At 36.0% G+C, this 25,532-nt stretch overlaps 1 protein-coding gene across 1 annotated transcript in view; it reads left to right on the top strand.

Moving 5' to 3' along the window:
- The window catches only part of mdga2a (MAM domain containing glycosylphosphatidylinositol anchor 2a), a 177,451-nt gene that overhangs the window by 58,898 nt on the left and 93,021 nt on the right, over positions 1–25,532 (top strand). The window contains exons 2-4 of the mRNA XM_067367531.1: positions 6,080–6,219; positions 16,680–16,854; positions 23,252–23,448. Coding sequence (XP_067223632.1) covers positions 6,080–6,219; positions 16,680–16,854; positions 23,252–23,448 — 512 coding nt within the window. The remainder of the gene's footprint in view (positions 1–6,079; positions 6,220–16,679; positions 16,855–23,251; positions 23,449–25,532) is intronic.

The raw sequence follows: 25,532 nt of genomic DNA, 5'->3' as shown, positions 1-25,532 counted from the left end.
TGGAGCGCTTTGCTTCAGACATATTCCAGAAGCTGGCGTTCTCTGTTTCTGGGTATGCTTTATAGTTTCCTGGTCCGTGACGTCACCCGCCTCTGACGTCACATCTTCTCATTGGTTGGATACAGAGGTGCTTCACGAACACAAAATGCAGAGGGTTCCCATCACGTCATTGACGTAGCGTCTCGTTCCCTTACTCAGGGAACAGGGGTTACACTCGTAACCCGAAACGTTTTTTCATGCTTGACAGGATTCATAAAGAATAACATATTCAACCTGTCACAAAATATATTTATTTAATGTTTCCTCTGTCTATATAAATGTTGTCGTATTGTTGACTCTTGAATGCTAATGATCTGAGGACATTCAGTAACCTTGAAAACAAGAAGAGCAGCAGCCATTTTGGTTGGAAATATTCCACACCATCACAAGTCTAGAATATGTTGACATACTTATTTTTTTGCTTGAAATTGGCACAATGCAATGTATTACATTAAAAATAATTTCCAAGATGACTCAAGTTTGGTATACTAAGCACATGTTAGGACATTGGTCTGGTGTGAAAATATGAATGCATTTTAACACTGGAAAGATTAGCTAACGATGATATGCACTGGCATGAGGAGATGTCTGAGATGAATATCTGTAATGATTGTATCATATAATTCCCTGACTCATATAGATAATATAATCCTCCTCTATATGTGCGGTCTCCAGTCTACGGGGAGCATCCAGATGTTGTAGTGTATACGTCAGAAAGCACTCAATGCAGCCCCTTTAATCAATAATAATCCCAAAACCACATTCTGCATGTCCCTTTGAGGCCTGTTCAGTGATGTCTGCTTCATGAATTCTTGACGTCATATGGAAGGACATTAGCACAGTCATATGGTGGGTTGTGAGAAAGACACTGACTTTCTAAAAATAGATGGTGTGAAACTAGGCCAGGGTGCAGAGCTGGCAGCTGGCACACAGGAAGAGAATACTTTTGTGTATGTGTTTTTTTCCTCTTGTTTCGGCATCCAGAAGGAGACCTTGCAACATAATGCATTTCGGCACTGTTTCCTGTCATTTCCCAAAATCTGTAGCCTGGTGTGCATTATTAGATCTCTGCGATGTTCATTCCAGGTGGTGTCAGTCCTGATAACTTCTGTGCTTGTTATGTCCCATGTAGGGAAAAGGTTCAACATGAAAGACTCTGGAATGCAGTGAATTTGGATCGACAATAATCAATTTATTGTCTTAAATTGGGACTCTAGATTAAGGAGCTGACCGGGCCAAAATAACAATCCAAACTGTATTATTTTAAAATCTCTGAAACACACACAAACTCTGCACTTTACAATCAAACTCTATCTGCTCAGAACACAACATGATTGCAGAGGAAATTATGATGTGCTTTTTAAAGTACAGTGCACCAATCAGGACACAGCATCAATCAGCCTCCAGGAACCAATCATTTGATGTTCCTAGACAGACACACACAGGCACTTCTAAAACAACAGAAATATAACAAAACATAATTCATAGGGTGGTAAAAGTGCTCAACGGTGTTGAGGAACTACTTTGAAACTATATTGTTCCATACAAGCTAGTAACAAAAAGTAGCTAACTACATTACGGCAAGATGTCTTTAAAACATTAATATACATTCAAAACATTTAACATTTAATTTATAATTTCATTAAATCATTCAATCAATGGATTAATTAAAAATCACTGAGTTGTTTATGACTGAAACTAATCTTATTTTCTTTTATTAAAATTAGCATGTCTACAAATCTATATGAAGAACATATATTAATGCTGTCAATTGATTAAAAAATAATTAATCACACATTTTTTTTCTTTAATTGCGATTAAAAATATTGGAATTTTTAATATTTTTATATTGTAATAATTTCACTCTCCAAATTAATGTAGAAACAACTTAAAGACAGTATATTTTAAATATTTGTTTAATGGCATCTTTTATGACTGAAGGCTGTCCCCTCAAAATAACTCAACACACAGCCATTAATGTCTAAACCGCTGGCCACAAAAGTGAGTACACCCCTGAGTGAAAATGTTCAAATTGGGCCCAAAGTGTCAATATTTTGTGTGGCCGCCATTATTTTCCAGCACTGCCTTGACCTTCTTGGGCATGGAGTTCACCAGAGCTTCACAGGTTGCCACTGGAGTCCTCTCCCACTCCTCCATGACGACATCACGGAGCTGGTGGATGTTACAGACCTTGCGCTCCTCCACCTTCCGTTTGAGGATGCTCTACAGATGCTCAATAGGGTTTAGGTCTGCAGACATGCTTGGCCAGTCCATCACCTTTAGCCTCAGCTACTGTAGCAAGGCAGTTGTCATCTTGGAGGTGTGTTTGGGGTCGTTATGTTGGAATACTGCCCTGCGGCCCAGTCTCCGAAGGGAGGGGATCATGTTGGCATGTACAATACAGTGCCGGCAGCACTCATGCAGCCCTAGACCATGACACTCCCACCACCATGCTTGACTGTAGGCAAGACACACTTGTCTTTGTATTCCTCACCTGGTTGCTACCACACACGCTTGACACCATCTGAACCAAATAATTTATCTTGGTCTCATCAGACCACAGGACATGGTTCCAGTAATCCATGTCCTTAGATTGCTTGTCTTCAGCAAACTGTTTGCGGGCCTTCTTGTGCATCATCTTTAGAAGAGGCTTCCTTCTGGGATGACAGCCATGCAGCCCAATTTGATGCAGTGTGCGGCGTATGGTCTGAGCACAGGCTGACTCCCCACCCCTTCAACCTCTGCAGCAATGCTGGCAGCACTCATATGTCTATTTCCCAAACACAACCTCTGGATATGACACTGAGCATGTGCACTCAACTTCTTTGGTCGACCATGGCGAGGCCTGTTCTGAGTGGAACCTGTCCTGTTAAACCACTGTATGGTCTTGGTCACCGTGCTGCAGCTCAGTTTCAGGGTCTTGGCAATCTTCTTATAGCCTACGCCATCTTTATGTAGAGCAACAATTATTTTTTTCAGATCTTCAGAGTGTTCTTTGCCATGAGGTGCCATGTTGGACTTCCAGTGACCAGTATGAGAGAGTGAGAACGATAACACAGGGCTCTACAGTGCGAGCATTTCACTCGCATTTGCTCCTAAAAATAACTGCGTGCGACTGTGAAAAAATATTTAGGCGCACTGGTGCGAATGATCCGATCAATTATCATGAATAGATCTACAATCGGAATTAAAAACTCCCAAAATGCATCTAAACTGAACAACAGTTATGTTTCGTACTGCTATCGGTTGCTTTTGATGCATTAATTCAAAGACTTTGCTTCAGTAAGCAGAGGAGAGCAGAGCAAGTGCAAAAGACGTGCGCTGCAGACACTTCAAAAATTGTTTACAAGGGGCAACCAGTGTGACGCAGCCACGCGCACTTACCAGACCGTCGCATGCTGCTTTTTCTTTGCAGTCAAATTAAATGTAAATACTACATTTGGTGTCAGTTATCATAATCAAGGTTGAAAATGAACGGGGGCTTGGGGCAAATATACAAAAATGTATTTAAAAAAACATGCCCGTTATGAATGCCCGTGCGCAAATATTACTTTCACTTTTAAAGTAGCAGCAATTCAAAGGCGGCAATTGCTTGAATGGTGGGTGGGTTTCGTAATGAAAAACACAACAACAAAACAATACAATGACAAACCCACTTAAATGTGCACTTTTACATTTTGCTTGTCAACCAAATTTTCCTCCCTTGTCTTGTCATTCCGAAAAATGAGGCGAAATTGGTGAAGTGAATTGAAATCTGACTCCTGCTTTTCACTGAATTGAGCAGATGCGCTCAGTTTTAACTGTCTATTTTCTTACTAAACTAAATGATTATTATTACTATAATAAAAAAAAAATAATAATAAAATCAAAACGACGATGGGTGGCGGTGCTGCGGTCATGGTGGACAAGTGAAGTGTTGAAGTGATATAACCGGTGTTGAAGCTGAACACCGGTAACTCTGTCGATCTCAGCAATATGTAAGTAAAGTAACATCACACGAGTACACTCCTGTTTCTCCGAGTATTGGCATGATTGAAAATGTGATACTGATCTGATTTGAAGACCAATAAACAAGCTGATATTAGGTGATTTATAGGCCTACGGTCTGTTTTTGCTCTATTTCGTGAAAACGGTTTCAAACAAAGCTAAAAAATTAGAACCACTCTTCAAGAAAAATATTAGCGTCTTAACGTTTAAGACTAGTCTAAGTGGTTTATGCAACCGGTCCCAGGGGTGCGTTTCCCAAAGCGAACTATGGTCGCAAGTTCCGTCGTTACCAATAGAGTTCAATGGGACTTACGACCATAGTTGGCTAACGATGTTTTCGGGAAACTCACACCTGAACTGTTGCGCGTCTCCAAGCAACAGTGATTCCTGAATGAATCTGCGTTTTGAACAACTGAATGAATGACTCGCACATTAAGATTTACTGCCACCTACTGGCGGTTTTATTTTCATATTTACACTTCACATAGATTTTAATATTTTAAGTAAAAACACTTTTAAAGATTTTTTTTTTTTTTTTTACACATTTCTAAATTCAAAAAATTATATTTAAAAACAATCGTACAACATTATTTACCAGTGAGCTGCATTAAGCAGTCAATGTCTAAATAATAAAACTTCAGATGGAGCTTCTGTGCCACTTCTGCAGTGCAAAGATGGATTTTTTTGAGGATTTCTGTTGATTGGTAACAGTCTGATTGGGTCTTATTGTTCTAACTGAGTTTATTTTTTAACATTTTAAAAACAAATTTTCTATATTAATTTAAGAAATTGATTAAATATGATGCATACATTTAATAATTAGAAAAATTGCTCTTATAATGGTACAAATGCCCCAGGAAATTAATTTAAAGGGGCACCCTGTAATGGGAAAGTTATGGTCTGTTATTGAACAGAACGTGCTCCTAAATTTTTGACTGCTCCTAAAATTTTTTCATTAGAAAAAATGTTACCGTAGAGCCCTGTAACACCAAATTTAACACGCCTGCTCCCCATTCACACCTGAGACCTTGTAAGACTAACAAGTCACATGACACCGGGGTGAGAAAAAGGCTAAATGGGCCCAATTTGGACATTTCCACTTAGGGGTGTACTCACTTTTGTGGCCAGTGGTTTAGACATCAATGGCTGTGTGTTTATTTTGAAGGGAGAGCAAATTTACACTGTTAAACAAGCTGTACACTCACTACTTTACATTGTAGCAAAGTGTCATTTCTTCAGTGTTGTCACATGGACAGATATAATAAATTATTTACAAAAATGTGAGGGGTGTACTCACTTCTGTGAGATGCTATATATTATATATAAATAATCAGCTAAGTAAAATAAGAGTTTCAAAAGGTTTTTTTTTTTTTTCATGTTTTCCACCCATTTCTCTCCTTGTTGTGATTTAAAATTGTTTTTGTTTCCCCTTTCATTTAAAAATGCATTTTTAAAGGAATTGAAGTGAAGTATTAATTTGAGCTTAGAGATACTATATACTTCTTCTGTATCACTGTAATGACTCTTTTACAATAATGCAGTTAACAATGGAAATTCCACAAGAGCATCAATATGAATATGTGAGTTTGTGTAGAAAAATTGCATCTTTGAAGTGCTTGGTAAGTGGAGATCAGTGGAGAAAACATCATCAAGCAACCACACTGCAGTGCACTGGAGCTCAGTTCTCCTGCTTAGAGGGGAAATCAATAATACAGGCACTTTGCCTCATCAGTCGCCTACGCTTCTTTGAGATGTACTATAAGGTAATGCTTAGATGAGGGTATTTTTGTCTGCAAAATTGCTTGGAAATGCACATCCAAGATTCTTCTACATACAGAGCAAGTGGTGTAGTGCAAATTACATCCACTGGAGTAAGGTGAATGATTGCAGTGCCTCACCTTGAATTTGATTTGGCTGAAAGCATCTGTCTCATGTGGCAGGGATTTTATTTCCTTCCATGACAGCTTTCTGCAGTGTGGCTGGTTGATGATGCGACCTCAAATGATCCGTCGAACTGAACTATATCACTTTTTTCATTTCTTCCCTAATGCAGCTCCCCCAAACGTTCGGATCATCCACTCCGGTCACGCATGCAACATTGAGGAGGAGCGCTACACAGAGAGGGTGTACACCATCCGAGAGGGGGAGACTTTGGAGCTGACCTGTCTGGTCTCAGGGCATCCACGGCCACAGGTGAGGCTCTCAGTGTTTACTGACCTCTGTTCCCTTCGATAATCATTGATGGGTACATTTTCAGGACTTCTAGTGGGTGAGATGGAATGTTTGCAGAAGATTAGAATTTGAAAATGACATTTGCTGCATCTGAAAGCAAATACTTCTTCATACTATATAGTATGCGAACAGTACGTCAGTGGTATGTCTGAATACATAGCGAATTACCTACTACTATGGCACATCTAGTACATCTGAATTTTATTCATACTACCCATATTCATACTATATAGAACACACTTTTTTAACGGTTATGAAGTAAGTTCATATTCAAATGTAGTACCTACTCAGTATGCAATTTCGGATGCGCCAATCATGAATCTTCACGGTTTGAATCAAATTGCAAGTATTCTCATTCTGACTTAAAATAGAGTCAAGGAAAGTGGAATGAAAAGGGTACCTCATAAATCTAAATAAGAAAAAAATAACTTCATGAAGTGTGCTACATAGATGAAAATGGTTAGAAATGGAAAATAAATTTGAGTTGATATCCTGTGTTGTTGAAAAATACAATATAGTAGAATTTTTATACTCCGTGAACTGGTATATTTATTATAGAGCCTTGATGACTGGCACAGAATGAAGAGAGTGGGGTAAGATGTGCCGCCTCCTTAATATAGAAATCTGTGCACTGTTTTTGTGATAAATTGCTTAGACAGTCTATCATATACAATGTCCTGTGATGCAATGCAAGTGAGAAATTAAGCTTTTTTTTTCTTTTTTTTTTTCGTGTCGAAGTACATTTTCTACATGACAGGTAAAATTAATTTTCTCTCTCTCTCTCTTAACTTGTGTTTATATATATATATATAACACAAGTTAATGGATTACGTATTTAAAATTGTGCAAATTAGTTTATATTGATTAAATTTTGTTTAATTATATATGAAGGATTTTCAAAATGGTGGGGCAAAGTGTGAAGCTTTTTATCCATATGCAGGAAATAATATTACAAATGCTATTAAAAAAAATTGTAATATTGAGCATTTATGAAAATGTGAATAATTTGCAGGCAAATAAGATTTTGAAATGGGATTGTGTTAGAAAATTGCCTTTTTCTCATTTATATTCATTTTTTTTTTTTTGAGGTGTAAATTGTTCCCCTATGATTCAATTTAACCTTCGTCATGAGGGGCAGACTTTTTAAAGTCATATTTCGTGCCGTCCTGTGTTACAGTTGCTTTCCTCTCATCCTCTACTCTCCTCTACCCTATATGTTCCTCAGATATGAGCTAGTGACAAAATAGGCAGGAATTATACTATATTTGGTGCTACTGTGCATCCTAAATCAATGTTATGGTTCTCAGCTCAAGAGGATGCAATATAATCCTGAATAATATGACATTTTGATTATCACAGGAAGATAACAACATTCTGTGTTTCTGCTTCATGCACTCCTGTATGTATCATTCATCTGTTATGCTTCTGGACTTGCTGCAGCACTCTCCATTTCACCCTCACTCAAGTGGTCTTAATTCTCTCAATGCCCCACTCCTCGCCGTATCTTGCAGAGGGCTTATCAGTCCCATAGCCTGTGTACAGTTTTAGATAGGCAGCACTCTACGCCTCTCATCTTGGTCTCAGTGCTGCATTTTCAGTGAAGAGGAAGAGCAGTCCCACTGAGTTAGTGCAGGGGAAGAGACGGCCACAAGGGAAATCACTGAATCTGCACGTCTGCAAAAGAGCTCAGTGATTCCCTGAGGAGCACTGTCAGACCTCGGAAAGCTAGCAAGAGTCCTAAAATCCTAAATGTTTGCTAAAAAATCCTCCTGGCGCTGTAGTGTCATAGTTTTGAGGTAAGCCTGCATTCTACACACAGTTTCTTTGAAGAGTTAGCATTTTTTTTAGTGGTCTTGTGACGTTATTTTCCTCGTATCAGAGTTGTGCCATCCATTTTGTTCGCTGCCCTGCAGCCAGGTTCCTGACAGGAACAGGCATAAGAGATGAACAGGGCAGGCAGTGTGTGATGAGGTACACCTGAAGGTAATGGTGCCTCGTCACCACTGCTGTTAAGTGCTAAGTGCATCTCTCCTCGGGCTGTTTGCATGCACAATGAGGCCCTGGGATGGCGAGCCACTGGAGGAAGCCACTACCCCATGTGCCCCAGACCTGGAGGGGAGCAAGAAAGTCTATATTACGTGAAGAAATCTATCCGTTATCATTCCTATTCATCTTAATGTTAGATGATCAATGTGGTAGGACTCCCTGGAAGTATGCGATTTGAAATCTGCCATATTTGCTCGCAGGTTGTCAGTTCCGGACAGATTTTTTTTTTTTCTTGTTGTTGTTTTTTTGTTCCAGAGCCGTAAAATGCCTCTTAAACTAAATTGGGCACTGGTAGAACATCTACTCATTACATCCTGTAATGAGAGTGAATATGCTATATATGCTGCTTGTAAATAAAAAATAATGGCCCTTGTTATTGAGTTTAGTTATGGCATAGAAGTGTTTGTTAAAGAGTCATAAGCCATAAACCACATGAGGTGAATCACAACATTGTAAACTTTGATTTGAAGCAAAAAATATTTTAAAATAGGACAAAAAGAGGTACAAGACTGTGTACTTAACAGCTGTATTGAATCGAATTGAAAACGATGGAGGAATTTAAAACTATTAATTTAAAGACTGGAGTGCGTGGTTATGGTTTAGTACGCACATGATTATTTCTAAGAAATTAATAAATAAAATAAGCAGAAATTATGCATGTTGATGACTTCAACATATCATAGATTAACAACCTCACAGTAGGTTTGTCTTTAAAGGTTTATAATTGTTGTTAAAAATCATTGGTGCTATGGAGAAAGTGAATGGTATTTTTACTTCCGGAAGTCGACTGTTGCAGTCTAAACTATATATAGGGTTTTGTGTCCAACATAAAACAGAAACACTATCAAATTCAAGCAAAGTACAATTTATGGATCATTTTATGCTCATAAATTCTGTGTTTGATGACAGATATTCAGGCAGTTTGTTGTTTTAATTGTTTAAGCAAGCACGTGTTGAGCTGTGTCGGTGCATGCAGAGGGCAGTTTTTTTGGCTGTGAAAACCCTAATGCATTTTGAATGTTCTGTGCTGCTTTTGCCTCCCAGTCTTCATTGTAGAAAGATAGGAAGATTTTTGCTGGCAGCCTCATTTTGAATAAATGAACTTGTGCCGCTTCTCATTTCATCTCCGGCTTTTGCTGACTCCCTTACCTTGAGTGAAAATAAGGAAAGATTTTTAATGAATTATCTACTTTTTTATACTCCACTTAAATTTAAATTTTTGGAGCTTGAAACTTTTGGACCCTGTTGAATTTCAGTGTATGGATAAAACCAGTTGATTTTATACTTTTTTATCAGTCTTGCCATCTCTGCTTTTGGGATTTTAATGACAGTAAACATGAAATATGACATTTCCAGGCATATCCTAAGCAGAGGGTATCTCATAATGCAGTATGCTGTCGGAAAGTGTACTACAGGAACATACATCTCAGTTCTGTGAGACGGTACAAAACAAAACATCATACAGTTTTGTTATGAAAGGATGAAGTGCCGAAGACCATCATGTGTAATTGTTAGAATAGAAACAGTCACACATTTTTACTTTTTACTTTTTTTTAATTGTCCCAGTCAAAGCATGTAAATACATATGCTTCCAATAGTTCAATAGTTTTAGTTTGGCTGTTTAGCAGGAGCTCTTTAGCCCCTGCTGTTTGATGCCGTAACTACACCATCTGGTCCCATAAACGTCTTTCTCTGTTGACGTCCATTCAGAATTATTCCCAGTAGCAAATTCTGGCAGATTTTACTTGTTTCCCATGACAAATTACAAGATCTCATGTCTTGTCATCTTGTTGAAATTAATATTCCGTTACATGGATATTTCACAACACAAATAATTTTTATTTATTTATTTTATTTTATTTTATTTTATTTTATTTTATTTTATTTTATTTTATTTTATTTTATTTTATTATTTTATTTTATTTTACTTTGCTTTGAAGCAGGACCAACCAGTGAATTGACCAAATATGACACACAACCAGACATATGACAAATAAATACTGTTCTTGTTTTTAGTCTAGCACTGCGAATTGTGACCAAACACCCTCACCATGTGTCCTAATTACCACAGTTTTATTTATGACTCTATTCCTGAATGTTTCTCTTAGTCAAATTAGCACCAGGGTCATCTTAGATGGATTTCTATCTAAGATATCCTTGTCCAAGATTTCACCAACTTGTTTTAGCTCTTCCATCAACCCATAGATCCCACAGACAGTGAGTGGGCTAGAGAAAGATACGCCCAGGGCTGCTTTATGATAGACTGAGGGGGCTGGAGGCTATTTATAGCTCTCTTTATGGGCGCATTCTGTCTGCATTTGACACACTGGGCCCATCATCACAGAACTCCCATCAGTGTTCTGGCTCAGGCGCTTTGTGGCACTGATCCACTTAATGCTGGCAGGGGCAGAAATCTAAGACTTGACAAATTTATGAGGATGAACGAAAAATGTTTTTAATACTGCAAAAAAAGAGTACCTTCATTTTTCATGGTTATTATTTTGTATTTTGTGATACACTTATGTTATGACATTACCAAATACTTATATAGGGATATAATATAGGGATAGATAGTTCTCCCAAAAATGAAAATTCTGTCATCATTTACTCAACCGCATGCCAATTTTCTTTATTTTGCAGACTACAAAAAAGATATCTGATGAATGTGAAAGTCAGTGGGGTCCATTAGTTTCAAGCTCCATAAAGGCAGCATGAAAGAGCTCCATACATGAGGTTTGTTGTTATTGATATTTCATTTGAGAATCTTTGATTGATTTGCTAGTGAATATCCACTTAAATTTAAATTTTTGGAGCTTGAAACTTTTGGACCCTGTTGAATTTCAGTGTATGGATAAAACCAGTTGATTTTCTTCAAAATTTTCTTCAAAATATCTTCTTTTGTGTTGAAACTGTTTTTGTCCATATATTGAAAATCAGTGGGATACATTGGACCCCACTGGCTTTCCTTGAATGGACAAAACAACAGAATACAAAGAGTCATACAGGTTTGGAATAACATTCGGGAGCATAAATAAGGACAGAATTTTTATTAAGAGGTAAACTAGCCCTTTAAAGTGAAATCCTGAGTTACATTTACTGTAATTTTGAAAATTTCCTTTCCTTCCTTTACTCGGAAACAAAATTTTCCTCTGTATTATATGGCATGAGGTCTGAAGGACTGTCATTTCCACTGTTTTATGACTATTTATGGAGGCACTTCGGTTGTGAAGACAGTGGGCTGCCGTCAAATTGTTTTCACTTTCCACCCCCAACATATCGCTTGAGTCATGATCTCTACGAGCACAGAAATAAATAATAAAACAGTTTTTTGATTTATTTGCTACTTTTTTATTTCATGCCGTCCAAAAATCTTGAATTTATACATAAAATGAAAGAAGTTAAAGTACAATAAGTCTTAAGGAATTGACTGGGTCATCTTTTCTTACGTGTTGTACTGAATTGCTGGCACATGATGCACAACCAATTATTCAGTTCCACTTTTTCCCATCTGAAAGTAGAAATTCCTATTTGTGCGCTGTCAGCTATAGCCCACCTCAATACATGCAGACGTACAGGGCTAAGCACTTTTCTTTAGCTGCCTTATTTCCTGTTCGAGCTCACAAAGAAAGCCGGCGTATCTAAGCCCCATGAGTTCCAATACGCCGTTATTCCTAACCAACATCCAATACGTGTGTAAACAAATCTGCCCACCCTCCATCCTCAGCAAAGCATGAAATGGATTTCATTCTGCCACGTCCAAAGGTTACGACTCTGTTGGGCTTTAAACCATGTTTTTTTCTTTGTGAAAGGGAAACCGAGGACTACATTCTTAAAAATAGATTCTTTATTGGCATCTGTGGTTCCATGTAGAACCTTTCCATTGCACAAAAGTTTCTTTATAGTTGAAAAAGGTTCAAGAGAAAACAAAAAACAAGAAAACAAGCTGTTCACTGAAAGGTTCTTTGGTGTAACCAAAATGGTTCTACTTTGGCATCACTGGCATCACTTTATTTTTAAGAGTGTAGGCGAACAAGTGCATAGTCTTTAAAATTGCAGAGCTGAAAAATGCTTTTAATTAGTAAGAGAGGGGCTAATAGTTGGGGTGAGGAAGAAGTTGCTACTTGCAAGAGGAAGGCGGAGCTTTGATCTTTGTAGTTGGACTCAAGCTGAGTAGCTCCCGCCTCTGAGGTTCTTGAGCAGCAGGGATGATAAAGGGGGGTTCTGTTGTAATGTAGGTCATCTACACAGTAAGTCTCACTCAGGACTCAGTAAGGCCAAGCCAGGCCTGAATGGGCAATTTGCTCCACTTGTCTGGCTGGTTGGCAGATAGATTGTACACAGAGGGAGCTACAGAATCTCTCTCCCTCTCTTCTATGCCCGGCTGAGCTCCTTGTGTAGTGTTCTTTCCCTCGTTTCTCCATGCTTTCTTCTGGGTTATACTAGTGTGTGGGTGTTGATGTAAAAATGTAAGTTAATTGCTATTTGAGATGTACACTATTTATTTGTTTACCATGAAAAATGTTTGTTTGCCATATTACATTTTAATGAGGCAATTAAGTAAGACAATAATAGACTGGGTTCATGTTGTTTTAAAAAGTGGCATCTATGTATTTAATATATTTACTGTTTTGATAGTCTGCAGTCTTATTCAGGCTGTAAATATACAGTATTCCTTTAGGGAACGTAGTGTTGTTACGGTACCAAAATTCCAGTAGTCGGTACCAATACCATACAAATTTTACGGTTCTCTGTACCAATTTCGGTACCACAGGAAAATCTGTTGGAACTATTTTACTATTTTATATAGCCTATTTTAAAAACATATTAAATATGACGATAATCATACATATAAATATTTGGAGCTTGTGTGTGTATATATACCTCAATGAAATAAATTTAAAAATATAAAAAAATTAATGAACAAATGTTCAAACATCCATTTTGTAACAGACATGCGTGTTTATTTTAGCTATTCCTTCAGTGAAACGACACACTACAGCCTGTAAAACTATTAAATAAATATTGGTAAATAATGGTAACCTAAATAATAAGAAAGTTAAATATTTAAAAAAAACATTCGTTTTTTTTTTTCCACACAAAGATGCATCATATAGCCTGCCGCTCTGCACTTTGAGAGGAATGAGGGACACGAGCAGAAAAGAGACCATCTCATTTATAATATCTTCATGTTATCTCCTGACGTTACAAACAACTGACACTTGTTGTAAAAGGTCTGAAGAGCGAGGTTTATCTTCAGACATTCAGGCTATGTTTGATTTAGCGCTGCCAGAGAAAATTAAACTACAAATCATCTGCGTGTGTGAAACGTGCTATACAAATAAACTTGACGTGCCTTATAAAGTCTAATTACAAGCGCAAACTGTGTTAAATAGAAATTGATGTGCAAGCAAAAAGGTTTCTGTGCTACACTGTTTTTTCTACTTTACCACAGTAAAGAATGTGTAAAGCCTACAATAGGCCTAAATGCGAACGAAAGGAAGAAACGTTTATAATCGCCTGCGCGAGTGAAGATTTGGGAAAATAAACAGAGATTCCATGTTCAGTGGAATATTGTTAAATTCTCTGATAATCGTGAGACCAGATTGTGATTTGCAAAACAGAATACAAAGCCGACAAAGCTTAAATTTATGGACTCTCGTACTTCTCTCACATGAACCAAAATGTTTCCATTGCTGCGATGTCACATTTAATTTCTAACCTATTATTTCTTTTGTAAACAAAGCTTTGTGCTTCACTCGTGTCATATTTACATAAATATTGCCACAGTCCTATCAGTGGGTACGAATATACCCAGATTCTCTGTACTACCGGTACTACAGAAATGCGGGTATTGTCACATTTTCAAAATTTCAGTACCGACTTGGTACCGAAGTACCTGTCCTTTTGACAACACTAAGGGAACGTGATGTAATTTCAACTTTTACAATTGGTAGAAAGTGATTTAAATGGTTAGTTCACCTGAAAATGAAAATTTTCATTAATTACTCATCCTCATGTTGTTCCAAACCCGTAAGACCTTTGTTCATCTTCAGAACACAAATTAAGATTTTTTTGATGAAGTCTGAGAGGTTTTTTTTTAATCTCCCATAGAAAGCAACAACATTATCACATTCAAGGTCCAGAAAAGTAGTAAAGACTTCATTAAAATACAGCGGTTTAAACTTAATGTTATAAAGTGACAAGAATACTTTTTGTGCCCAAAAACAAAACAAAAATAACGACTTTATTCAACAATTTCCTCTCTACCCTGTCATTTTCCTACGCAGTTTACATTGCTGAGCTTCTGTGTTCTACGTCAGAACGCAGACTCAGTATTGGCCAGCTCCTGCATCAGCATCACATGCATGTATCATGGTGCTCACGTGAACAACCTCGGCCAATACTGAGCCGGCGTTCGGAAGTGAACATGGAAGTACTGCACTACGTCAACAGCATAGGAAACTGACAGGGTAGAGAAGAAATTGTTAAATAAAGTCATTATTTTTGTTTTGTTACACAAAAAGTATTCTCATCACTTCATAACATTTAGGTTAAACCACTGTAGTCACTTTTTTAACAATGTCTTTACTACTTCTCTGGACATTGAATGTGGTAATTACGTTGCTTTCTGGGATATAAAAAACCTCTCGGATTTTGTCAAAAATATCTTTATTTGTTCATTTTTGTTCCGAAGATTAACAAAGGTCTTATGGGTTTGGATCAACATGAGGGTGAATAATTAATGATAGAAATTTCATTTTCGGGTGAACTAACCCTTTAACTGCTGTCAGAATCAAAAATCTTTGTGTACTGGGGTGAATTTCCTGCTGTTTGCAGACATACACCAGCTTTGTGTGTTAAATTAAATTTTGAATTGACAAGTTTACTGTCAAAGTTACTAAGAATGAATTGATTAAAATAATTTTTCTATGTTCTGCAGTCATACTATTTGACACTGTGTGATATGAAATGAAATGGCGACTTGTATTAGAGAAATAAAAAAGAAAAATATGTCACCACCCCACCACAGCCACTAGAAAAATCATATAAACTGTTAAAATGGGCCACTTATATAAAAAAATACCTATAGTATATGCAAGTTATTATTGGAGTGACCAAGACAGACCACGTCAAATAAACTTCCAAGCTGTCAGATGACAGAACTCATTCATCCTCTGTGGATTAATTGCCGTCCAAATTCATGACATACAGATTTTGTTTTACAGACATCCTGCTGAGAAATAATTACCATCCAAATAGAGCTTATGCCATGTATTGATCTGGAGATCAGATCTGTGGTAGAGTATTTGCTCATTTCCAAGTCAAATCTTGAACATAAACAGTAGCATCACAGTTAGAAATGTTCTAAAGTCATTTAAACAACTTCAGCAGCACATTTAGTTGCTATTTTTTAATATTACATTTATCACACAGTTATATGATGGAACTTGACATGAACTGGAGATGGTTCCTCTGTATCCCTGCCCCAAGTTATTTCGGGGAGAAAATTGGCCAGGAAAAGTACCTCTAATTTATTATTTTTTGTTTTTTAAAATGAATATCATGTTGCAGTATAATCAGATAATGGAAGTATTTTCATAATACTGGACTAAGAATGAACAATACTTCTACAGCATTTATTAATCTTTGTTGATGTTAATTTCAACATTTACTAATACATTATTAAAATCAATTGTTGTATTTGTTAACATTAGTTAATGCGCTGTGAACTAACATGAACAAAAAATGAACAGCTAGATTTTTATTAACATAAATATTAATAAATACTGTAACAAATGTATTGCTCATTGTTAGTTCATGTTAGTTAATACATTAACTAATGTTTTAATTGTAACAGTTATATATTAATTATACAAAAAAAAAAAAAACACTGTTCAATGTTGACTTTTTAACTCTACAACAATATTATAATTTTCTCTTTTTTATATCATTATTTACCATGTTTGAGGATATATGAGCCAGTGTACTTCACCAGAAACAGACAAGGAGGAGGAGACAAACCAAATTAGTGGGAAAATTACCACACTCATGGCGTCTGACTATAAGAATGGAAATTTAAAGAGCCAATCTTCAGGCAATTTAGACATTGCCTTTTTTTTCCTAGAATGCAAATATACATAAGGACCTGCATGAAAATACAGTTTTTAGCATAATTTGAGCTAAAATAGCAAAATCTATTCTACCATTGTTGTCATAGTGGATATTGAAACAATGTTATTGAATTCAGTGTTTTTTTTTTTTTATTTGCCAATATGTTTGAACTAAGAAAAACACTCTGCTTTAAACCACTAGCTTATGATTCTCTTTTTAAGCTGCTGTTATTTTTGTTTCTCTCTCTCTTTGTTTCATGTCAGATACGATGGACCAAGACAGCAGGCAGTGCTACTGACCGCTTCCAGGACTCCAGCGTATTCAATGAAACTCTGCGCATAACCCGCATCCAGAGGCACCAGGGCGGCCGTTATTACTGTAAGGCTGAGAACGGACTCGGCACTCCCGCCATCAAATCCATCCGAGTGGATGTCTACTGTGAGTTAACAAGCTCATCCACCCGTCGGCAGAAAACCACACACTTGACACGCGTTCCTCCAAGTCAACAATGGCTTGGTATTAGCCTTTGTTGGCTGTGTCTGCATCTTTCTTTAGCTTTTCAGACACATACTCAACCTTGATTCAGCTCTTCACTTAAATCCTTAAGTTACAAATCACATAATCATTTGGAAAGACACTTATAAGCAAAAGTGTTTGCTGTATTACCCTCTGGGTTCACTGTTGATTTTATAATGCAACCTCACATTTTATAAAATAATGAAAAATGGAAAAGTGCTGTCCTTCTGTTTGTAGCATTGCAACAAATGCTATATTAAATTTTTTATTTATTTATGTATTATTATTAATTATAATTGACATTTTTAATTGAGTACTCTTATTAAAATTGTTTTGTTTTGTTTTTTTAATATAAAAGCTTGTATTAACTTTAAGCTTGTCAAAAGAACATTTATTTTTAAGGTTGCACTTTTTTCATGATTATGAAAAAATGCAGGAAAAAAACTGAGGATTTTTTTTTTTTTATCCTTTGCTTGTTAAGCTATTATGAGCACCCATTATTCAAAACCATTTCTCTGAAAAAATAAAAAAATAAAATAAATAAATGTTAGGCACAGTAATCTAAATAATTTATCATGGCTGGATGACCTTCCAGCATTGTTTATAATGGGCCAGAACGTTTTCTAAGCATTAATGCGTCTCTCACTAGCTGCTTTATGCAGCTCGCAGTGAGACAGTAGCACAAATTCCAAGCATATTTTACATGCCTACTTTGGCACAATATTCACTAACAAAACAGGGTGTTATAGTGACTAAATCTCAGCCTCTTAAGGAGCTAGCTATTACCCACAACCTTTGTGTCCTTAAGCAATAGATGTCCCTAAAATAAGTGTACAGTAGGTCACTTTGAATAAAAGCATCTACTAAATAGCTGCTTACAAATTATTATATCCACTTATGGTGTCTGTCATTTAATGATACAGACACAATAACAAAATATGTTAATGACTGGACAATGACATAAGGAAGTGCTTAAAGGGGTCTTGAACTGTATTATTTTATTATTTTATAATGTTTCCTGAGGTGCACTTATGATGTTAGTATGATTTTTATCTATATATATATATATATATATATATATATATATATATATATATATATATATATATATATATATATATATATATATATATATATATATATATATATATATATATATATATAACATCTTTGCATATGAAAATAGCTATTACATGTGGAACTTTTAGCATATTTTTACTTTTACAGTTCTCAAGGTTTACTAATTATAGCATTATTTTGAGATTGTGGCATGAAAGGTTGCAGTGATGAGCATGTAGACAATCCCAGACATGTTGAGTGGATAAATGCAGTGATCTTGTCATTGTAACTTGATTTCTGCACACTAACGAATACTTTCATCGTAACTAACAATGCAAACACAATAATATAAATAAGAGATTGGTTGATTCTAATGGAAGTTTTGGCGAAAGTCCAGAACTCAGTCACTGATAACCTTGTGCGAATGTCAAGGAAGCGTTCTTTGATCGCTTGCTATATACAGTGGGTACGGAAAGTATTCAGACCCCCTTAAATGTTTCACTCTTTTTTATATTGCAGCCATTTGCTAAAATCATTTAAGTTCATTTTTTCCTCATTAATGTACACACAGCACCCCATATTGACAGAAAAACACAGAATTGTTGACATTTTTGCAGATTTATTAAAAAAGAAAAGCTGAAATATCACATGGTCCTAAGTATTCAGACCCTTTGCTGTGACACTCATATATTTAACTCAGGTGCTGTCCATTTCTTCTGATCATCCTTGAGATGGTTCTACACCTTCATTTGAGCCCAGCTGTGTTTGATTATACTGATTGGACTTGATTAGGAAAGCCACACACCTGTCTGTATAAGACCTTACAGCTCACCTTACAGAGGCTTCCGTCGGGCCACTCTGCCATAAAGCCCCGATTGGTGGAGGGCTGAAGTGATGGTTGACTTTCTACAACTTTCTCCCATCTCCTGACTGCATCTCTGGAGCTCAGCCACAGTGATCTTTGGGTTCTTCTTTACCTCTCTCACCAAGGCTCTTCTCCCTCAATAGCTCACTTTGGCCGGATGGCCAGCTCTAGGAAGGGTTCTGGTCATCCCAAACGTCTTCCATTTAAGGATTATGGAGGCCACTGTGCTCTTAGGAACCTTAAGTGCAGCAGAATTTTTTTTTGTAACCTTGGCCAGATCTGTGCCTTGCCACAATTCTGTCTTTGAGCTCTTCAGGCAGTTCTTTTGACCTCATGATTCTCATTTGCTCTGACATGCACTGTGAGCTGTAAGGTCTTATATAGACAGGTGTGTGGCTTTCCTAATCAAGTCCAAATCAGTATAATCAAACACAGCTGGACTCAAATGAAGGTGTAGAACCATCACAAGGATGATCAGAAGAAATGGACACCTGAGTTAAATATATGAGCGTCACAGCAAAGGGTCTAAATACTTAGGACCATGTGATATTTCAGTTTTTGTTTTTTAATAAATCTGCAAAAATGTCAGCAATTCTGTTTTTCTGTCAATATGGGGTGCTGTGTGTACATTAATGAGGAAAAAAAAAGAACTTTATGATTTTAGCAAATGGCTGCAATATAACAAAGAGTGAAAAATTTAAGGGGGTCTGAATACTTTCCGTACCCACTGTATAATTTAATCACAGTTTAAATAACAGATTATTTTCGTCATGCTAAGAGAAACAATGTGAAGTTGACCAGTAGTCACTGATTTACTGACAATAAATGATTTTGAGACAAAAAACATCTGATACATGAATCATTACATATCAGGAATCACTGGTCACTGGTGATTTTGGTTAGACATATACACATAATCCGTACATATCAAACGATCTGTAACAAAAGCAATAGTGACACAGTAAAAATGCACCGCATTGTTTTTTAGCTTCAGGCTCTCTGCAAAACCATTGAACATTGGAAAAATATCAAGCTACTGTGTTTAGAACTGCGCAACATTTTGCACTCTTTAAAGGCAAGTTTATTGCTTAATTGCTTAATCCATTGTTAGCTTCACTACTACCTACTATGTACTACTGTCATATGTGAATCAGTGGGCGGGGCTACAGTAGTAATGATGTAGAAGTAGGCGTTGATCTTCTTCTGCAGAGGCGGTCTTTGACCTATCTATGATGTAATAAATAGACACATTCCTGTCTTTTGGTACCGTCACTTTTTATATATATATATATATATATATATATATATATATATATATATATATATATATATATATATATATATATATATATATATTTATTTATATCATGTATATTTTTAAATATTAGTATATTATAATATGTAATAATGTATTATAATATTTATATGATATATTTATATAAATATACACTACTGTTCTAAAGTTTGGGGTTGGTAGTTTTAAATTTTGAATTGTAATAATATTATACAAAATTACTGTTTAACTGTATTTTTAATTAAATAAATGCATCCTTTGTTGCATAAACTTTTAAGTGGTAGTATACAATTTATGTACTGTTGATAATATATTGTGGTTCAATTAAAGTAAAAGGAACCATTGGAAAGTCTAGCTACAAAAAAACAAAACTACTGAAAAAAAACAGCAAAAAATATGTTTAGGTGCTAATATGAAAGTGTATCCTATGATATATGGAAATCTTTACTTCTTCATATGCTTCATTACAGCTTTATGTTTGAAATGGATTACTTCTGATATGGTCGAGCTTATATTATCAGGTCTCTAATGGAGCATGTGTTATTTCACGTATTTCTTGTCTAGCACATTTCTTTGGCCATCAAAAGCCAGGCAGTGAGGTTTTTTTTATGTGACTCATCATAAGAGCATATCTCATCTCGGTCTCTTTCAAAGAGTTTTGCACTCATACACGTCATCATTCTAAGTCTGTGAACACTTTTATTTTCTAAGATTTGCTACATGGCCTCATTAACGACTTAAAGGCACTTCTCATTGAAGTTTAGGCAACCGTAGACTTTGTTGAAATCAAATGCATGCCTTTGAATATGTGACGAAATGCATAAAATTAGAGGATTAATGAATGAGTGAAATGAAAATGAGGATTTTTCTTCAAAGAGACATCATCGTCAGTAAGCTAGCTCCCGAATTTTTCCAAGTTTCAAAGGTTTACTCCTCTGCTATCGGAACCATCAAAAGCTATCACAACCTGTCAAAAAAGGAGTTGTGTGTTGCCTCTGTTCCCTACAGACACGGAGGAACCATAGATGCTGTAAAGTGATTTACGGTAGCACAGAGAGATGAATAGAAGGAGCGATGGACGATGGCAGGCAGCATTGCCGTGGGGAGACAATGAGGAGCAAGTCATTACCCTTGAATTAGAGAACAGGCCTCAGCTTGTCATTTTTATTCCAGCTTCACGGTGGACTATTCGCTGGTGGGCACTCGCTTTTATCGATCAGAGACATGCTACTCCTGATGCAGTGATCAAAGTCTAGACACACGTCATTGATAAAGAACAGCCAACACATATGCCGATAAACAACTGAGTACTTTGATTTGGAGTGCCCATGTTGTCTCTAAGTGTGGCAGCACTCACTAGTCATTAGCTTAAAGCAGTCAAGATAGACAATAGCAATATTGATTACATTCAGGTCTGGTAGGTGGGGTTGTCCCCCTCGGTCGAAATCGCATTCAGGGGAGTTGAAGAATGTTTCAGATGTTTTTGACTTTCATTGTATGAATTTGTGCTTTAGTATTACAGATATATGATGGCATGCACTGAATGAGTCCTACCAATGCTGTCTGTCAAATTGTTATCTGGCAGGTTGATTAAGAGAGAGAAATCAAGATGTCGAAAGGCACGGTTTACCGATAGCTGAGAGTCGAGGAAGGTTTTTGCTTTGAGGACAGTCTGTAAAAGCACATGGCTCCTTACTCAAGCACTCTAATTATTGTAGCTTTTGAAAAAAAATTACAGTTGTAAAAATACTCTTAATTCAAGAGCCAAAATAAAGGCGCCTGAGTGGTCCATCATTTGAGACATTATGCTTGCTGCTAATGCTTGTATGTTTTTGCACCTCACATACAACCTCTAGCTCAAACAGTAGAGCTCTACTGTATGCCATTCCCAGATAATGTATGAACTGAAAAAATATGTACTGTAGTATGTACTTCTGTTTTCAATTTTTTCCTGAACTAAACTGAACTAAAATACTAAACAAAAATGTAATGATACTAACGCAAGGCTTTGCTTTCATCAGAAACTGGTGCACAGATTTTATGAAAATGGAAAGGTGAATAGTGTTTGGATCTTTTAGTAATACAGAGATTTCAGGTAACACTTTACACTTTACATTGATTCAGTTTATCATTTGTTTAATGTATGGACAAACAATAAACAATTTAACAGCATTTATTAATGCAGATTAATATTAATTTATACATAATATGATTATCATTTAAATACTGTATATACTATTGCTAATTTGTCCTTGTTCATTATACATTAACTATTTTAATTTATAAAACTTGAAATTTTAAAAAATGTATTAGATTTAGAATTTAACACACATTATTGATGTTGGTTAATAATGTACTGTTCAGTGTTATTTGTTATATGATATATATTGCATTAACTAATGTAAATATATAGAACTTTATTGTAAAGTGTTACCAGATTGCATCAGATCTCAATAACATACACTCATTTTAACTGGTGTTTAATGAGTTAAGTATTAAAAATGTGCAAAGTAATTTATGTCTATCTTGGACCGTAATAAATAGGCTACTGTATGAGTTGCGCTCCAGTAAATTTCAATTCTTTTATGGGCTTCTTTCTTAATTTAGGTCGTTTTTGGCTCATTAAACAATTCGACAAATTATGCCTTCAATCTCTGAGCAGCTTGGAAAGAAACAGGAAAAACATCAGCTATATCACAGTATAATGTTAGAATTATTCCACATTATTTAGGTATATTTAGCAACAACTTAATGCTAGTAGTGGCACACAAATGTTCCTGGTATCTGTAACACTGTGACATATGTATTTGAATTGAGCTTGACTTTTTTTTAATATGAATGCATAAAGCAGGATATAAATAACCGTAAATATGGATGTTTTTGTTTACCTGTAACCTAGTTTTTTGTTTATTTACATTGTCATTTCCATACTTATGTCCTACATGTCTGTGTATACTGAAGCCTTTTTTCAAAGATGTCTAGCTAGGTTTCTAGATGGTTATTTCTGTGTACCACCATCTCTACAGAAGTCTCATGGCAGTTTTTCAGGGTGATTTGAGCAATGCTAGATAGCGTGACCAACCCATCTGTTTACATTTTAGATTTAGATGACCCCATCGTGACGGTCCATCAGAGTATAGGAGAGGCAAAGGAGCAGTTCTACTATGAGAGGACAGTGTTCCTGCGATGTGCTGCCAATTCAAATCCTCCGGTGCGGTACAGCTGGAAACGGGGGAGGGAGTTCTTGTCCCAAGGTTCGGACAAGGGTGTGGAGATCTATGAGCCTTTCTTCACACAGGTAAGACATTGGCTCAGTCATACAGTTTTCAAAGCAGTAATGTCAGTTTATGGTATATGTGTGCATATACTGTACACTACCGTTCAAAGGTATGGGGTCAGTAAGATTTAAAAAAAAAATATATATATAATAATATTTTTATTCAGCAATGATGCATTCAATTAATCAAAAATGACAACAAAACATTTATAATGTTATAAAGATTTCTATTTGAAGTAAGTGTTGCTTTTAAACTCTCTATTCATCAAAAAAACCCTGAAAAAATGAATTACATTTTCCACAAAAATATTAAGCAACTGTTTTCATCATTGATAATGGGGTTAATAATGGTCAAGACTAGTGGTGTCGCTAGGTTAACTGGGCCCACTGTAGAGATTATTGCATTGGGCCTCTTTGGTAGAAATCGTGGGGGCCCTCAGGAGATCGTTATGGGTCCTCTAATGCCTCTGGGCCCCCTGTAAACAGTCCCCCTTTTCCCTGCACTAGCGATGCCCAAATCGCGGGTTTGAGACTGTCTTTCTTTCACTGCAGTTTTAAGGAGAAAATACTCAGCAATAGTGTTGACATGAATTTGCACATGGTTTGTCTTAAAGCATATTAAAAACACCACATAGACATATAAACAACTTTAAAAACTTGATTTTCACCACAGGAAGTCTCTTTGATTAAATAAAAATGTCACAGTTTATTTTTTGGAGATTCCTGTGAAACTAATACTTTGAAAGTTAATTCATCTAATTTAATTTATTTTTTTATTATTATTTTTATTTGTAACTTGGTCAATGCAAAATTGCTGATATACACTTTGCACTTCAGTTAAATGGAATGATGTTTATTTGTTTGTAACTTAAAAAACAAATTAAATGGTGTGCATCAATGCTGACATTTAATACTAGATAACTTTAATAAAAGATAACTTTATGAAAGCCTGGCTTGCTTGAAAACATTTGATGAACTTCATTGCTCTTGCATGAAAGTTGTCGCAGCTATCAAAAGAGAGAGCATCAGTTTGACATTGTGAGTGTTATCTGGTCCAGAAGGATGCACATCAGATCTGACAGTTAAAAAATAAAAATGCTTTTAGAACACAGCTTTGCCATATTCAATATGGCACAGTTATTGGCCCAGAGTGGATCTGGCCTGGTAATTAGTCATAAGATGCAGAGTATTTCTGGACCTTTTTTGCTCTTCTTATTCCCCACAGAGAATAATTTATGCAACATTAGACTGTGCACTTAGACGAGACACTGCATGTTATTTTCAATAGAGCCTTCTTTATCTTTCAGCCCCTTCAGAACTATATGAAACTAATGCACTGCAGCTTTTTGTCAATGTCTCAGATTAGAAAGCAGATCAAAAGCCAAGAGTCTTCAGAAGGTTTTTGTATCAAACAGTGCCACGATTTATAACTGATCAACTTGAATGTCTTAGTAGAAATTGACCTCTTCTGAAGATGATAAAAAAACAAGTGAATCATTTGCCATACGTGCACAGTTGCCATAATAAACCGGATCTCAACTGGTTTTTGGAATTTCTACAGTTTTCTTGGCAGCCCAGAACACATTGTTGGCACAAACCATGTTTTGTTCATGTTAACTTATTTGGCTACTTCTACCAAATGACTGATGAATTTGTTGAGTTTGATCGCCTTTAATGTGATCACCAACAAATCTTCACCTCACTTTTGATAGACTATTTATTTAGCTATCCTTACCATGCACCATTATATGGTTAGTTGCATTTAATTATTTGTATTTATTACACAGCTCTGTGAAATACTTGATTCTGATTGGTCAATCGCACCATCCAGCGATATGTTATTCCCCATACTAGCTCATCCAGGTAACTGAAGTCGGCGCTATACGCTTGCTAGGAATGTTTTTTCTTCATGGAAGATTTGCGTTTGGTGAACTAATAAAATATTAAAACTTAAATCAATATTTTGTGTACAGTTATTTAATTATGTCATCTAGGTATCGTAGACTTGCTTTTTCTTGTTTCATACAAACGCAGCTGCAACTATTTTGCAGCGATTGTTTTGTACATTATAATGGATTTTAAGATAACAAACATTTTAAAACAGT

The sequence above is a fragment of the Chanodichthys erythropterus genome, chromosome 18 (genome assembly GCF_024489055.1).
Source record: "Chanodichthys erythropterus isolate Z2021 chromosome 18, ASM2448905v1, whole genome shotgun sequence".
Taxonomy (NCBI): Eukaryota; Metazoa; Chordata; class Actinopteri; order Cypriniformes; family Xenocyprididae; genus Chanodichthys; species Chanodichthys erythropterus.
The sequence above is the reverse complement of the archived record's forward strand: the minus strand, read 5'-3'. Positions and strand labels throughout refer to the sequence as shown.